The sequence below is a fragment of the Myxine glutinosa genome, chromosome 3 (genome assembly GCF_964187855.1).
Source record: "Myxine glutinosa chromosome 3, kmMyxGlut1.1, whole genome shotgun sequence".
NCBI lineage: Eukaryota > Metazoa > Chordata > Myxini > Myxiniformes > Myxinidae > Myxine > Myxine glutinosa.
In genome coordinates, this window is record NC_136263.1 from 60,882,407 (window position 1) to 60,900,966 (window position 18,560).

The 18,560-nt window shown below is 44.2% G+C and overlaps 1 protein-coding gene across 1 annotated transcript in view; it reads right to left on the reverse strand.

Annotated features, from left to right (window-relative positions):
* The window catches only part of LOC144891313 (zinc finger Y-chromosomal protein 1-like), a 64,226-nt gene that overhangs the window by 43,833 nt on the left and 1,833 nt on the right, over positions 1–18,560 (reverse strand). Inside the window, exons 2-4 of the mRNA XM_078774078.1 lie at positions 11,478–11,582; positions 10,596–10,736; positions 9,328–9,450 (exon numbers count right to left, since the gene is read on the reverse strand). Coding sequence (XP_078630204.1) covers positions 9,328–9,450; positions 10,596–10,736; positions 11,478–11,562 — 349 coding nt within the window. The 5' untranslated portion in view covers positions 11,563–11,582. The remainder of the gene's footprint in view (positions 1–9,327; positions 9,451–10,595; positions 10,737–11,477; positions 11,583–18,560) is intronic.

Consider the following 18,560-nt stretch of genomic DNA (forward strand, 5'->3'; position numbering starts at 1 on the left):
CACGTGACTGTACATATAAGGTTATTTAAAACGAAGTACACACTTTCAAAAAATTCTTTTGCAAGTACTACTGAACATAAGACAATGTACTTTATATAAATTGAAGAAAGTAAAGGGAGACATTTAAAAGTTATATTCACACCTTACAAGCTCTCGATATGACTATGTGTGACGCGGCACATATGGGAGTCATATTAAATCGTAAGGAATGACTGTCACTGGCCTTCAGGGCTTGCCGCAACTCCAACTTGCAAGGTTTCATGATTAGGCGCTTCCATAGTACACGCCAAACTGTCGTCTGTTGAATCTGCAGCTCACAATTAGCTCTGTTGATTGACGTTTTTTGGACTGTGTTGGAATGTTTCCCGAATTCACTGCACAGTCCCCTCTGAAGTCTAAGGGCCCCGGTGCTCTTTCTCTTGCAGCGACAACCTGTGCCTTCGAACTGTTTGTATCAGTCGTAGATGGACTTCCTGGTCAGCATGTTCTTTTCATGACATGTCTGAAAATATTGTTGCACACTTGTCACTGAATTTGTCTTGGCAAATTCCAGGATGCACAAAGCTTTCTCCTGTTTGCTTGCCGCCTTTTGAACATAACCCCCCCTGAAAAAACAAAAAAAACAAAAACAAAAAACAAAGATTAAACAAAAAGACAGATTACAAGGAAAAAAAAAACCAAAAGATTAAAACAAAAGACAGGTTTCCATTCTATCCGTACATTAAGCATGAAAATATCAGTAGTTTTTGTAAAATTAATTTTGAAAGTGTATATCTACTTCTTTTTGAATAACCCTATATAATATAACCCTATACAGTATGCATATGTATATAAAAATAGCCCTTTAACCAACCAGTTCTGCCCTTATTATGGCTCATTAGGGAAAGTGATAAAACAGTCACAAAGTGGGTGTAACAGCGATGTGTTCATCACGGTGTTTGCCCAGGTCGGGGAATTTCAATTACCCCATATATACAGCATGGTGTTGGTGTTGCCTGGTGGTTGGCTTAGCGGTTAGGATGCCGGCTTGGGATCCTCGGATCCTGGGTTCGAATCCCGGTCGATCGCTAAATTAACACCAGGGGGGTTGACTCAGCCTGTCATCCTTCCGAGGTCGGCAAATTGAGTACCAGCTTGCTGGGATGAATGATCCCGGTGTGTACCCCGGTTTAGAATAGGTACACCGTATCCCTGCGCATCATAAGAGGCGACCAAGGGTTGGCGTCAGGAAGGGCATCCGGCCATAAAAAAAAAACATTGCCTCAAACAGGGAACCATGATTGTCATGGGACCCGCAAGGCTAACCCCCGCTTCAGCAGGGAAAATGGCCTTAAAACGATCATTCATATTCATTCATTCATTCATACAGCATACATATTTAAATTTAAGTCACTCATTAATTGGAAGCAAAGATGAAACAATTTATGTAAAGTAAAATATTTAGGAATAGAACATCATAATGCTGCTTTCAATCATTTGTCGTGTTGTAAATACTTGTAATAAGCTGAAGTCAAAGTAAAGTTTAAAATGGGAGCTGTACATATAGCAACAAGCATACATTTAAACTAAAAATTATGCAGTTCAGTATGTGAAACAGACAGGTTAAAATACAATTTCAACTACAACAACTGAACCGACACTTCACTCACTGGCTTTAATTGTGGGGAGTGTGACTGCGATACCCTGCCAGGCTCATAGAGAGCCAAAGGACATCCTGTAAGGATATGGCATCTCCGAAAAAACACCCATCAAATTTGGACTGGTCTGAGTCACACCAAAGACTGGGTGGCATCCATGGAGAGGAGAAAATTCCTGTGCAAAGAGTGTTGTCCTCTTTGCCTCAACAGTGTGGTGGCCTTTGCCTTTGCCTTTGTCCAAAGCAAAACAACCTCAGTGTTGCCCAGGTAAAAAAGAAAAATGAAATAGCCTACCGTTTCCGATATATTGAAGGAATGCACTTAAGTTTATTAAAAGTCCTTAACCACACCATATTGTGAAACTAAAAACAACAACAACAACAGGTCCCGTTTCTGATTGATTGAAGGAATGTGCTTACAATTGATCAAAAGTGCTTAACCATACCGTAAAACTTATAAACTCACTTACCATACCGTACAGTGAAACTTAACATACTGTTACGTTTGTGGGGGTGGAGGATGAGTTACCATAGTACAGGTAGGATCGTATAGGTGTAGCATGGACCGTGGATGCATAGGAGACATCTCGAGGTATTAAGTAGGGAAACTGGAGCTTAAGGTTGTTTAAGTGTCTTCACATGGGGGGCCATTTGGATCAATAACAATTTGGAGCGGTGTTAAGTAGACAGGGGTTAAGGTTAGTTTTCCCCCAGTTGGTGATTGCCCCCTGTGGGTTTCCCTACGTTTTTACATTTACAAGGCCGGCCATGCAAAACGTCCATTAAATCACCACCACCACTGTCAGTGCCGGACATTGCCGATCGGCGAGGAAGCCACGCTTTAATGACGTTCACACCAAGCAAAGCCAGCAGGCCACGCCCCGAAGTTCTTCATTGGTTGTGAAGACGGGGTAATCCAATAGCGCTCGGCCCGTTGGTCGGCATGACATCAGGGTGACGTCAGAGCTATATAAATAAATATATAAATATATATATATATTTGATTGATATTGATATTTTTGATTGATCGATTGATTTTTTTTTTGATAACAAATAACAGGCATTTTAAGGCCATTTTTCCTGCTAGAGCGGGGGTTAGCCTTGCGGGCCCCCTGACAATCTTCTCTATTTTGTCCTATTTTCAATATTGATATTGATTATTGATATTGATCGATATCGATATCGATATATATATATCGATATATATATATATATATATATATATATATATATATATATATCGATATATATATATATATATCGATATATATATATATATATCGATATATATATATATATATATATATATATATATATATATATATATATATATATATATATATATCGATATATATATATATATATATATATATATATATATATATATATATATATATATATATATATATATATATATATATATATATATATATATATATATGAATGTTCGTTTTAAGGCCATTTTCCCCGCTAGAGCAGGGGTTAGCCTTGCGGGCCCCATGACAGTCATGGTTCCCTGTTTGAGGCAATGTTTTTATGGCCGGATGCCCTTCCTGACGCCAACTCTTGGTCGCCTCTTACGATGCGCAGGGATACTGTGTACCTTTTCTAAATCGGGGTACACACCATGATCATTCATCCCAGCAAGCTGGTACTCAATTTGCCGACCTCGGAAGGATGACAGGCTGAGTCAACCCCCCTGGCGTTAATTCAGCGATCGATCGGGATTCGAACCCAGGATCCTCGGATCCCAAGCCGGCACCCTAACCGCTAAGCCAACACCAGGCATATATATATATATATATATATATATATATATATATATATATATATATATATATATATATATATATATATATATATATATATATATATATACAGTCACGTGAAAAAGTAAGTACACCCCATGTAAAGTTTTGACTTTTTCAACATATTTCAACATACAGCTATTTGATCTTCATTTCAACAATATTGACAGATAAAGGTGATATAATACAACAAATATCATGAAACATTTACATTTTGTAGTCCATTGTATAATTTAAATAAACATAAATGCAAATTTCGCATGTGGAAAAAGTAAGTACACCCCTACATTTATCACTACTTCAAATACCTAAAATTCGAATCAAGTGCACCAGCTGAGGTGCAAATGATTAGAACATCGTTAGAGGGGATCTTGGAGGAACCTGTTTTATTTAAACCTCAGACATTTCGTTTGGCTTGCTCTTTGTTGTTGAATTGTGCAGCGTCACCATGCCTAGATCAAAAGAGCTCTCTGAGGCCTTCAGAAAGAAGGTTATAGATGCTTACGAGTCTGGGAAGAGATTTAAAAAGATCTCCAAGCAATTTGAAATCAATCATTCGACTGTCCGGAAGTTCATCTACAAGTGGAGAAGATTCCAAACAACTGCCACCTTCTTCAGGCCAGGCCGCCCCAGCAAGGTCAGCCCGAGAGCAGAGCGCAAGATGCTGGAAGAAGTCTCTAAGAACCCCAGAATGTCATCACGGGACCTACAGGTAGCTCTTGCCACTGTTGATGTCAAAGTGCACGAGTCAACCATTAGAAAGAGGCTGCACAAATTTGATCTACATGGGAGGTGTGCCAGGAGGAAACCTTTGCTCTCCAGAAAGAACATCAGGGCAAGACTAAAGTTTGCCAATGAACACCTAGGCAAAGACCAGCACTTCTGGAAAAATGTGCTCTGGACAGATGAGTCAAAGGTAGAGCTATTTGGCCACAGTACCAGAAGACATGTTTGGCAAAAACCAAAGACAGCATTTGACCACAAGAACCTGATACCAACTGTAAAGCATGGTGGTGGAAATATTATGGTTTGGGGCAGCTTTGCTGCATCAGGGCCTGGGCAGCTCACCATCATATAATCCACTATGAATTCTTCATTGTACCAGAGGGTGCTTGAGGATAATGTGAGGCCATCTGTCGGCAAGTTGAAGCTCAAACGAAGGTGGACCTTGCAAGATGACAATGACCCTAAACATACCAGTAAATCCACCAAGGAATGGCTGAAAAGAAAGAAATGGGGGGTTCTGGGATGGCCAAGTCAAAGCCGGATCTAAATCCCATCGAGATGTTGTGGGGGATTTGAAACGAGCTGTGCATGCAAGAAACCCCTCAAACATCGCACAGCTGAAAGAATTCTGCATGGAGGAGTGGGCAAAAATTTCTCCCAGTTCATGTCAGAGACTGGTAGACAGTTATAAGAAACGCCTACTTGAGGTAGTTTCTGCCAAAGGGGGCAATACCACCTATTAGAGCCAAGGGTGTACTTACTTTTTCCACATGCAAAATTTGCATTTATGTTTATTTAAATTATACAATCGACTACAAAACGTAAATGTTTCATGATATTTGTTATATTATATCACCTTTATCTATCAATATTGTTGAAATTAAGATCAAATAGCTGTATGTCGAAATATGTTGAAAAAGTCAAACTTTCCACGGGGTGTACTTACTTTTTCACGTGACTGTGTGTGTATGTATATATGTATGTGTGTGTATATATGTATATGTATATATATATGTGTGTGTGTGTTTGTGTGTGTGTGTGTGTGTGTGTGTGTGTGTGTGTGTGTGTTTATAATATATATACACACACACACACACACACACACACACACACACACAAAAAAACCCCCGATAAACCTGCAATTGAACGGAAAGACAACCCAACCAATCTGGTCGTGAAAATGTGACTAGCATTTTCATTTGCACTACTAACATACCACAATCTTCACGAACACCATCTTTGTCTGAATCGCTTGCATTGCGTAAGGCTCAAAACGATATGGCTCCACAATTCCCCAGAAAGCGTTTCCATCACTAATTTTGTCTTCAATCGTTTCTTCAAAATCTCACTGATGCATTTCAACGTAATGAGAATCTTCAGGGTTGCTCATGACAGAGGAAGTATCGGAATCCGAACTCAGAATACACAGTCTCTTTATGCAAGTCGCCATTTGGATCAAGGTGAGATCATTAGGTGACGTCACAGGATAACTCGAAAATCGACACTCAATGGCTATTTCCGACACTTTCTGATTGGCAAAATAATTTTTAAAAATGCCCTTCAAATTAGACAGTGATGAATTGTTTTCAATGGTTTTCAGAAAAAAAAATTGCGTTTGGTTTCCCTTTACGTTTTGTTATATACAGAGAACCGTAGCTTGCTGTATTCATGTGCTGAACATTTTTGCAAATGGCTCAGTGAATGAATACCTGGTGTGTACCCCGGTTTAGAATAGGTACACAGTATCCCTGCGTGTCGTAAGAGGCGACTAAAAGGGTTGGCGTCAGGAAGGGCATCCGGCCATAAAAAACATTGCCTCAAAAAGAGAACCATGACAATTACAACTAGATATGGGCAGGGTACAGTCCGAAGTACCCCGTGGGGGACCCCACTCCCTCTCGTCAAAACTCAAGGTGGGGAACCCGATCGAAGCAAGGGTGGAAATCACTCCATTTATGACGACGAAAAGTCTGATGCCCGACGTGGAGATCGGTTTCTGAGGTTTGGGACATGGAATGGAGGGACAATGACAGGAAGATCAGGAGAAGTGGTGGAAGTATTGGTCAGAAGAAGAGTGGACATATGTTGTATGCAGGAGACAAGATGGAAGGGAAGTGGTGTGAGAATGGTGATGGGTAGGCAGGGACAGAAATACAAGTTTGTGTGGCAAGGGTGCCCAGAAGGCGTGAATGGTGTTGGTGTCCTGTTTTCTGAGGGGTTTGTAGACAGTGTGGTGAGTGTGACGAGAGTGAGTGAAAGGTTGATGATGGTGAAAATGATGATTGGAAAGCTCTTGGTGAACGTCATCTCGGGATATGCTCCGCAGGTTGGTCGGAGCGATGAAGAGAAGGACAAGTTCTGGTGTGCGATAGAGAAGCTGATGGAGAACGTGAAAAATGAGGAAGTTGTTGTGGTAGGAGGAGACCTAAATGGACATGTGGGAAGGAGTATGGACGGTTTTGAGGGAGTTCATGGGGTTACGGATATGGTGTGAGAAATGGAGAAGGTGAAAGGATTTTGGAGTTTGCTGATGGAGCCGATTTGTTGATTTGTAATACTGAGCTCCAGAAAGAGGATAATAAGCTTGTTACATACACGTCAGGTGGGTCGACGACAACCGTTGACTACCTGATGGTGCGTAGGCGAGATAGGGGGCACCTCCAGGACACAAAGGTGATCCCGGGGAGGAGGCTGTTTACAGCACCACTTGGTTGTCTGCGACATAAGGGTGAAAGGTGCGAGGAGAGCTCGGCGGGTGAAGTACCAACCGAGAATGAAGGTGTGGAGGTTGAAAGAGGTGACAGTGAGGGAGGCATTAAAAGAGAGGCTGAGTATGGTAGAGGATGATGTGGTTGAGCTTGAAAGTGGTTGGATGTCAATGAAAGATAGTCTGTTGGGAGCCGTTGGTGAGGTATGTGGATGGACAAAAGGACCACCGAGGCACTCGGAAACATGGTGGTGGGATGATGAAGTTTGAAAGAAGATCGACGAGAAGAGGGGAGAAGTTCAACGATTGGCAGAAGGCGAAGGGTACGGGGGCAGAAAAGGAAGAGCATGAAAGTTATAAGGCAGCCAAGAAGGCTGCAAAGAAAGAGGTAGCAAAGGCGCAGGAGGTATGTCGGAAAATGTTCAGAGAACGCTTGGATTTGGAAGAGTGTCAGAGAGCGGTATTCAGGATTGCAAAGCAGATAGCGAAAGAGAGGTGTGATGTGATGGGGGTGAGTTGCTTGAAGGATGAAGTGGGACAAATCGTTGTGGACCCAGATGGAATTAAAGGAAGATGGAAGAGATATATGGAAATACTGTTGAATGCAGAGAATGAATGGGATGGCAACAGAGAGTAACCCAGTTTTAGGACCGGCAGAGAAGATAACCGAGAGGGAAGTTGAGGAAGCGATTAAAGCAATGAAGAGTGGAAAAGCGGGAGGGCCGACGGGAGTTGTGGGAGATATGTTGAAGGCAGCGGGAAATTGGGGTGTGAAGAGAATGACAGAGATCTGCAATCTGGTGGTGAAAGAAGGCCGCATTCCAGTGGATTGGGAACCGAGTACCCTCGTCCCTCTATACAAGGGGAAAGGTGACCCTCTGGACTGTGGCTCGTATTGAGCGATAAAGTTATTGGAGCATGGAATGAAGGTATTGGAAAGGGTGTTGGAGAGGAGGATAAGGAAGAAAGTGAAGATTGACAAAATGCAGTTTGGATTTATGCCAGGAAGAGGAACGACAGACGTGCTTTTTATTGTGAGGCAGTTGCAGGAGAAGTACATGGAGAAGAGGAAGAAGTTGTTTCTTGGGTTTGTTGATCTGGAGAAAGCATTCGATAGGGTTCCACGTGAAGTAGTGACATGGGCATTGAGGAAGTTAGGAGTGGAGGAATGGTTGATCAGAGTAGTGATGGCAATGTACAAAAGAGCGCGCACAGCTGTAAGGACGAAGGACGGGAACAGTGGTGAGTTTGAGGTGAAGGTGGGAGTGCATCAGGGGTCGGTACTAAGGCCACTACTATTTGTAGCTGTGATGGAGGTGCTGGCTCGGAACGTAAAGGAGGGTTTACCGTGGGAGTTGTTGTATGCAGATGATTTGGTGTTGATTGCAGAAAGTATGGATGGACTGAAGGAGAAGATGAACAAGTGGAAGGAATGTATGGAGACGAAAGGTCTGAAGGTGAATATCGGAAAAACAATGGTGATGGCAAGTGGTAAAGCATGTGGTGAGGTGGAAAGAACTGGGAAGTGGCCATGTGCTATGTGCAGGAAGGGTGTCGGAGTGAACTCAATTCAATGTACAATGTGCGCTGAGTGGGTTCATCAAAAATGTAGTGGTTTGAGAGGGTCATTAACCAGTGTGGCAGCTACATTAAAGTGTAAGGTGTGCACAGAGGGAGCTGCAGATGGAGGAAATGTTGAGTTGGATCTTGGAGACGGCGTGAAGCTGGAAGGTGTGAAAACATTTTGTTACCTAGGAGACATGCTGAATGGAGAAGGTGGATCAGACTCGGCAACGGTTGCTCGAGTGAGATGTGCATGGAAGAAGTTTCGGGAACTGAGTGGCGTGCTGACGAGGAGGGGAATGTCGTTGAAGCTGAAGGGAAAGGTGTATGCTGCATGTGTGAGAAGTGTTATGATTTATGGGAGCGAGACATGGGTAATGAACGTAGAGCAGCAACGGAGGCTGGAAAGGGTGGAAATGCGAATGGTTCGGTGGATGTGCGGAATATCGTTGAGAGAGAGGAAGCTAAATGATGAATTGCGAAAGATGATGGGAATAGAGCCTGTGATGGATGCTGTGAAGAGAAACAGTTTGAGATGGTTTGGTCATGTGTTGAGGAAGGATGAAAATGACTGGTTGAGAAGAGTGATGGAAATGAATGTGGAAGGAAGTAGAGGACGGGGAAGACCGAAAAAGACTTGGCTAAAGATGGTCGAAGAAGAAATGCGGGCAAGGGGGTTAACAAGGGGAGATGCACAAAATAGGGCAAAATGGAGAAGATTGTCATGGGGACCACGCTCTTGCAGGGAAAATGGCCTTTAAAATGCCTGTTGTTGTTGTTGCTCAGAGAATGAATGAGTAAAACAAGTACATGCTATAATCATTTCACCCCAACCACTACCCCGAGGGAATGTTAAGCATTGCATCTTGTGAGAGGGGCATTGTTACCATGGGTATTGTGAGGGTGGTTCTGCGAATGTTTCCGAAGAAAGGCCGCAGTCTTGAACTTCTTTCCACAAATGGTGCAAGGATGGACTTCCATCGGACATCCATCTGGACCCATTATAATCACTGCACATTCAAAGGAGAATTTACAAAAAAAAAGACTGCATGGTTAAACATCCCTGGAGAGGATAATGGGAAGAAAGAAAACAGATGGAATGAACAGGCAGGGAAAGTGAAAAATATTAATGTGAACAAGTCACATGAACAGATACAGTCGGTATGAGTGCAGGTCAATTAACACGAGGTTGAATGAAGTTTTTCTCTTCACAAGTTTCTCTAACATTCTCATCACAAAATAGCCACCATATCTTCTGTATATAAAAGGTATGGCTTTTAAATGCTTATTACTTCATTCTACAGTAGTTTTTAAACAATTCATTTTGTATGCATATCAATTTTGTTTTCCCCAAGCTATCCATCCCTACATATGGTTTTGTTGAGGAGAGTTTGTTTCGATATAATTTACTCTTATTGGTGGTTCAAGTTTGATCTCGAGTTTTGTTTATAAAAGCCAGACTAATTTATGCAGATAAATACATTTGGAGCTAATTTGTCTTTATTGTGCTGGTAACTAATACACAGAATCATACGTTTCTTGCTTTAATGCATGTCCTTAAAAAAAAATCAAGACAGTAACCGAGATAACGAGGGTGAAATAATGAGTCATTATAAAATTTATTGTGAAAGAAGATATCAAACCTATTGAATTATACAAACTATTCACTGCACAGTTTGATGATCGTCTATCAAAAACACCGATCTGCATTAAACAGCACCTTGGTGGCAAGAACATTTTGGCCAACGCTATCAAGAACAGAACCTGCACAGCCTGTGTACACGCTCAATTAATGGATTAATTAAGCCTATGCACGTACTACACAATTAATTTATATAAAAGGTCCTACTCCAATGAATGTTGAAAGATCAATGCCGAAGAAATGCGGCAAAGTGTATAAAAAGGCAAGGTTTGAAAATGAAATATTTGTGTGGCACCATTTTTCGAGATTAGTGACACTATGAAGTATACTTTAGAACTTATCTCACTTGACACAATCTCCCACTTCATCCTTCTCGCAAATAAAGTTCCAGCCAAAGTCATGGTAATGTGTCATTGGAGTGCAATGAAGGTGCAGATAAGCATGGAAATTCACTTAAAGAAAATACTGAGAGAAGTTTGATAATGACAAGTGACAAAGGGGATGATAAAGTACCAGTTCTCGCTCTTTCCTTCTTTATACAATGAGAATGATCTCTTCTCGATACTCTGTCCTCTTCCTCCTCCGAACCATTCCCTTCTTGATTCTCTTGTTCGACACCACTGTCATCTCCATCCCCATCAGATAGTGGTACATCTGCAGATATTACATAAACCATCAATTGCATCAAAGAGCGAGTACATAAATATAAAGTAACACACACACACGTGCAGTGCACTGTCATCTCCATCGCGCGTGTGCACGCACACGCACACGCACACTGCTGTGCCTTGGATGAGCTTTGCCCTTGTATTAACGAAGGACATTAATCGAGCTGCTGAGAAGTAAACTGTGCTAATCCTACTTGACACAAGTTCTGAATAAATGGGGTTGACAGTTCAGATTCCCAATTAGAATCTCATTCAATTCCCATTGAACAAATATCAGAATCAGCCTAAAAAAAAATTAAAAAAAACCCAGAACAGCTCTCTTCGACGGTCGACCGATATGCCTCCGCCCACATTATTACATTATTATACATACTTGTATCAAATTTGATTTAAATCCCTTCAGCTGTTCTCAAGTATCACATTTTTACCTGACATGACATCCGACGCCAAACTCTAATCAGTTTGGCTTTGCATCATAATATGTACTTACACTAAGTTTGGTCAACCTCCCATCACTTATAAACTGCGATCAACCCCAAAAGCACACTGGCCTTGAAATATCACCTTAATGCACTAAACTCAATTGGGCACTTGACGTATGATATAGCCACTTTACTTCTCAGGAGTCTCACACGTTAATGTTTCACGTAAAAAAAACATACAAATCAGGATTATAGAAAAATCCTCAGAATGACAACAGATTGCTTCTGAAGAAACAATGGCTCACTGAATTCCCATGAGGTCCAAGTGGGGTCACAAGCCGAGGAATCAACTGATGTGGCTGTGTCATCTTCCCCAACCACAACCTCCATGTACACATCATCTGCCAAGCCTGTTTAAAAATAAATAATAAACATTTAGCATAATTGTGTACCAACAGAACAGGGAGGCAAGGTGTGAATGAGCAGCAATTATTTTTTGTGGAAATAAATTACATCAAGAGAGTGACAAAGAACAAATGCAGTTGTCTAACCAATTCGTTCAGTACATTTATGGTGCACTAGTGAAATATAAATGCCCAGTGTGCTGAAATGTGCAAAATATTTGTGCAAACAACGTGCAGAGACTGTGAAATGAGTCAAACTCTCAACAACACTGAGCTGTTGATTAAAAAGTAGGGGGTGAGGAGGAGAGGCCATCAAGGATGAATCAAAACCGTTAGCTGCAGGAGCAAAAGTAGCAATTTACATCTCGACCACACTTAAAAGTGCGAGGATACAGTAAAAGAGAACGGGGTAGAGAATCATGGAAATGGAGGGGAAAAGCAAGGTACTTTTCCGTCATGTCAAAGTCGAAGCAAAACGGATGAAATCACGTTTTATTTTTTTGCCTTTGCACCTGAGAAGGTGGATAAAGTTTCTGACAACGCTCTGCACTGACTCTGCTGTTGGACTGGATGGCATCAGCTCACGCGTCTGAAAAAAAACCTACTCTGCTGCTCTTGCACTTCCTCTCTCTGCCATTTTGACCCTTGGTCATCTTCCATCTGCTTAGAAATCAGCCAACATCACTACATGACAAACTATAACACGCACCACGTGGCAGTGCGCATACCTCTGCCAGGCTGAACAATTTACGTTTCGTATCTGCATTGGGACCTCAACCAAAGTCAAATCGACTTGTTCTTGTCACCTAACCAACCCATCTACCATGTTTACCCCTAACTCGTCCACAACGTTTTGAGATATCGTACTGTATATCGTTTGTGGCCCGAACTCTCAATGGTGAAGAAACACTTGTTTAAAAAAATTTTTTAAACTAGAGCAATGCGACTGTCGCCAATATGCCTCCTCATAGTCCCACAATGGGAAGATTCCGTCGTTCGCTGTCGTAAAAAAAAACGTTCGATTTAAATCCCTTCAGCTGTTTTCAAGTTTCACATTTTCACCAGTCATGACAGGTCTTGTCATTCATTGATCGATCGGTTCATCGATCGGTGAAGCGGTTTCAGAGAAGGAGATCGGTGAAGCGGTTTCCTACATCCCCGCTTTGCACAAAAAGGTGCAAAAACAGATCCTTGCAACTACGGACCAATCACCTTGCTCCCCTTAATCCACAAGGTCATGGAATCAATCATCGCTTCTGACATCAAATCCTTCCTCTTCCCCAATGGCTTGATCTCGGATCATCAATTTGGATTCAGACCAGGTCACTCTACTCTGGAATATGCTGCTTCTGCTGTCTCAACAATGGACCTCCGTCCTTAACGCCAAACAGGAAATTAGAGCTGTCTCCCTTGACATATCACGTGCCTTTGATACGGTCTGGCACCCTGCTCTGCTCACCAAACTCTCCTCCTACGGTATCCATGGAAATCCCCACGCCTGGCTTGCGGACTTCCTCTCTGGTCGTAGGCAACGTGTGGCCCTGAATGGATTTCTCTCATCTCCCCTTCCTGTTCAATAATCTTCATCAATGATCTCACCGACTCTCTGGAAAATCCTCTCTATCTCTTCCCTGATGACTCAACTCTCTGCCGCTCCATACCTCATCCCTCAGATTGGCAGTCTGCAGCCCTGGACAAAATCACAGACTGGTCAAACAACTGGAACATGTCTTTCATTCCTGACAAATCTCACACTTTCACTATGTCTCTCCGAAACGATCGTCTGGAAACCCTCCCATCTACTTTCTGAACAACCCTCTCCAAGAAGTTCTGTCACTCAAGCTTTTGGGTCTCAAAATCTGCAATGATCTTTCCTGGGAAAACCACATTTCCAATCTGGCCTCGTCGACTGGGCATCATCTGTCGTGCGAAGTCCTTCCTTGGCACACCCGAACTGCTCACCACATACAAGGCTTTCCTCCGCAGCTAAATGAAATACTGTTCTCCCCTCTGGACTGGTGCTCCTTCCTCACACCCAGCTCGGCTTCACGCTGTTGAAACCAAAGCCAAAGCATTGGAATCGCCCGCGATGAAGCTAACTCCGAGGGCCTTTCACTCACTCACCGCAGGCAGGTTGTGGTCTTTCTGTCTTCTACCGACTCCTCTCCGACCTAGCTCCCCCAGCTCTGTCTGTGCTCTGTCCCCCAAATATTCCTACAGGTCGCACAAGAGCTGCCTGCAACCCTCTTATGGTTAAACTGCCAAAATCAAGACTCTCTATTCACCTTCACTCTTGCATTCCCCTTTTCTCCCGCCTCTGGAACAAACTCCCTCGCTCTATTCAATCCCACTCCTCCCTCCAGGTCTTTAAAACAGCTGTTCACCACCATCTCGTCTTCCCCCATCCAAAACCTTGATCTTTTCTACCCCCGTTAATTCACCCCAGATCTTATGTTTTATGTCAGTTTGTCTTTTTGTGATTAATGTTAGCTCTTACACGAGCCTCGATGTTGTATCCCAGAAAGAAAAAAAAAGAAGGATTTTGTTAAATATCGGCTTTCAAGCTAATATGGCTGCCATACCACATGACATATGACCTTAAAAAAATGTACACTCTGCGTATGTATGGGTAGGGGATCACGTTTGTGAAGTTTCATGTTGATCGGATAAGGTTCTTTTTTCTATCCAAGATGGCTGCCAAAACACCCTACGATGTCATCATTTTCAAACTATATGCAACAATGGTGTGAGGATATTTGTAAAATTTCGCATCGATAGGGTAAGTGGTTTCAGAGATATAATTATTTAATATTTTCCTTCAATCCAATATGGCTGCCACACCTTGTGACCAATGATGTTTACGTGATCATCTTTTAATCGCAATGCCAAGTCAATGATACATGTAAAGTTTCGAGTCAAACAATTTGGTGATTTGGGAGAAGATGTTTTTTTTAAGGTTATAGGTTAAATCCAATATGGCTGCCAAACCATGTGACCTATGATGTCATAAATGTACTATTTCAATACAAATGGGTCATAGATCATGTGCATGCAATTTCAGACTTTTAGGATAAGAATTCGATTGAAACATTTTTGCCTGGTATACCACTTCACCTATGATATCATTATCATGCTTTGTTCCCCATTAGGAGGTACTTGACAATGTGCCGAGTTTCAAATTTTTCCATTCAGTGGTTTCCGAGAAATAATTTTTTTATTCTTTGCGTTTAATCCCAGATGGTTGCCATATTACGTGACCTATGACATCACAATTACCATAAAAACATTCTGCATGGGTGTCACTCCTACCCTGAAAGTTTATTCTCAATTGGGCATGTGGTTGCTGAGAAAAACGAGATTTAGCACATATGGATGGTCGGACGTACGGACAGATGGATGGACAACCCAAAAACATAATGCCTCCGGCCACTTTCAATGGCGGAGGCATAAAAATTTACTTCTCATATCCGGATTCAGATCTTTACCAAAATCTAACCAAATTGTCCTCGTCAGAAACCCAACCTCTCCACCAGATTTTGTACGAATCCATCCCTAACCTTTTGAGATATCCTGCTCACAGACAAACAAACAAAGAAACAAGTACAGATACATTCAAAGTACACCGCCCCCATGCCAAATAATTAAATATCCTCCAGCGCGGCATTGCCGGGGCACCGGCCTCAGGCGCCCGGCAATACCGCCGTGCAGCTCATAGAGACTGTATTGGGAGGGAGAGGTGCACAATATTTGATTGATTAATTATATAAATAACCACCTTTAGAGGCCATTTTTCCCCGCAAAGCGGGGGTTGGCCTTTTTCGGGAACCGTGGTTGTTGTTGTTTATTGGTCCCCTTTTTGAAGCAATGTTTTACGGCCGGATGCCCTTCCTGACGCCAAACCTTTTTGCCGCCTTTAACGACAAACAGGGAATTACCAGTGAACTGGTACTCAATTAGCCGACCTCGGAAGGATGACGGGCTGAGTCAACCCCCCTGGTGTTGTCAACCCCATCAGCCCATCAGGGTTGTCAACCCCATCAGGGTCAACCCCATCAGCGATCGACCGGGATTCGAACCCAGGATCCTAGGATCCTAAGCTGGCACCCTAGCCCCTAGCCCAACACCAACACCAATTACATAATTAAAATCAACAAAAGATCGTCATAAAATATTTTCTTAATCAATTGGCTAATAGCATAACTAAACCATTAGTGCCTCATCCGAAGATGTAACTTTTAGAAATTTAATCAAATGTCATTAATAAAAAATTAAATAATTAATTTATTAATCAATAAATAATTAATCGATTAATTGATTAATCAATAAATCAAAAATACCCTTTACAGGCAAATCACCTGGTCACTCTCATGTCCAAATATCAGCTACCTAGCTCAAAAGGTGCCTGAGATATTGGCCAGATGAGAAAGAAAATAAATGATTAATAATGAAAATAAATAAATAATAATCGTCAAAAATTTAATAATTAATCATTTGCCTAATAGAACACATAAAGCACCACCATTTCATCCGAATCTGCAAGTAAAAAATTTTTTTGTCATTAATCGAATAATTAAATAATTAATCGATTAATTGATTAATCAATAAATTAAAAATAGCCTTTGCAGCCAAATCACTTGGTCATTGTCATGTCCAAATATCAGCTTCCTAACTCAAAAGGTGGCTGAGATAATTCCCAGAAGAGAAAGGAAATGTATAAGTACTTAATTAATCGCTAATAATTAAATAACTAAGCAATTAATTGATTAATCCAAAAACAAAAAATACCGTTTTTGACAAAGTACTTGCTCACGATTGTGCCAAAATTTCAGCTTCCTAGCTCAAAGGATGGCTGAGATATTGCTGGCTGAGGCTGAGGTCACCCTTTGCATAGACAGAATAGGGGTTTGGAAATGCTCCAGTCGGGTTTTATATCGAACCCGGCAGTTGAAACAAACGCTGCCAATTGGGTGCATTTCATTGCTCTGGTGAGCCCTACAGAGAGGGACGGGGCAGTAAGGCCAGATTTGGAGGACGGGGCAGTAAGGCCAGATTTGGAGGACGGGGCAGTAAGGCCAGATTTGGAGGACGGGGCAGTAAGGCCAGATTTGGAGGACGGGGCAGCAAGGCCAGATTTGGGGGACGGGGCAGCAAGGCCAGATTTGGGGGACGGGGCAGCAAGGCCAGATTTGGGGGACGGGGCAGCAAGGCCAGATTTGGGGGACGGGGCAGTAAGGCCAGATTTGGAGGAAGGGGCAGCAAGGCCAGATTTGGGGGACGGGGCAGCAAGGCCAGATTTGGGGGCCGGGGCAGCAAGGCCAGATTTGGGGGACGGAGCAGCAAGGCCAGATTTGGGGGACGGGGCAGTAAGGCCAGATTTGGAGGACGGGGCAGTAAGGCCAGATTTGGAGGACGGGGCAGTAAGGCCAGATTTGGAGGACGGGGCAGTAAGGCCAGATTTGGAGGACGGGGCAGTAAGGCCAGATTTGGAGGACGGGGCAGTAAGGCCAGATTTGGGGGACGGGGCAGCAAGGCCAGATTTGGGGGACGGGGCAGCAAGGCCCGATTTGGGGGACGGGGCAGCAAGGCCAGATTTGGGGGGACGGGGCAGCAAGACCAGATTTGGGGGACGGGACAGCAAGGCCAGATTTGGGGGACGGGACAGCAAGGCCAGATTTGGGGGACGGGGCAGCAAGGCCAGATTTGGGAGACGGGGCAGCAAGGCCAGATTTGGGGGACGGGGCAGCAAGGCCAGATTTGGGGGACGGGGCAGCAAGGCCAGATTTGGGGGATGGGGCGACAAGGCCAGATTTGGGGGACGGGGCGGCAAGGCCAGATTTGGGGGACGGGGCGGCAAGGCCAGATTTGGATGACGGGGCGGTAAGGCCAGATTTGGGGGACGGGGCAGCAAGGCCAGATTTGAGGAACAGGGCAGCAAGGCCAGATTTGGGGGGACGGGGCAGCAAGACCAGATTTGGGGGACGGGGCGGTAAGGCCAGATTTGGGGGACGGGGCAGCAAGGCCAGATTTGAGGAACGGGGCAGCAAGGCCAGATTTGGGGGGACGGGGCAGCAAGACCAGATTTGGGGGACGGGGCAGCAAGGCCAGATTTGGGGGACGGGGCAGCAAGGCCAGATTTGGGAGACGGGGCAGCAAGGCCAGATTTGGGGGACGGGGCAGCAAGGCCAGATTTGGGGGACGGGGCAGCAAGACCAGATTTGGGGGACGGGACAGCAAGGCCAGATTTGGGGGACGGGGCAGCAAGGCAAGATTTGGGGGACGGGGCAGCAAGGCCAGATTTGGGAGACGGGGCAGCAAGGCCAGATTTGGGGGACGGGGCAGCAAGGCCAGATTTGGGGGACGGGGCAGCAAGGCCAGATTTGGGGGATGGGGCGACAAGGCCAGATTTGGGGGACGGGGCGGCAAGGCCAGATTTGGGGGACGGGGCGGCAAGGCCAGATTTGGATGACGGGGCTGTAAGGCCAGATTTGGGGGACGGGGCAGCAAGGCCAGATTTGAGGAACAGGGCAGCAAGGCCAGATTTGGGGGACGGGGCAGCAAGGCCAGATTTGGGGGACGGGGCAGCAAGGCCCGATTTGGGGGACGGGGCAGCAAGGCCAGATTTGGGGGACGGGGCAGCAAGGCCAGATTTGGGGGACGGGGCAGCAAGGCCAGATTTGGGGGACGGGGCAGCAAGGCCAGATTTGGGAGACGGGGCAGCAAGGCCAGATTTGGGGGACGGGGCAGCAAGGCCAGATTTGGGGGACGGGGCAGCAAGGCCAGATTTGGGGGATGGGGCGACAAGGCCAGATTTGGGGGACGGGGCGGCAAGGCCAGATTTGGGGGACGGGGCGGCAAGGCCAGATTTGGATGACGGGGCGGTAAGGCCAGATTTGGGGGACGGGGCAGCAAGGCCAGATTTGAGGAACAGGGCAGCAAGGCCAGATTTGGGGGACGGGGCAGCAAGGCCAGATTTGGGGGGACGGG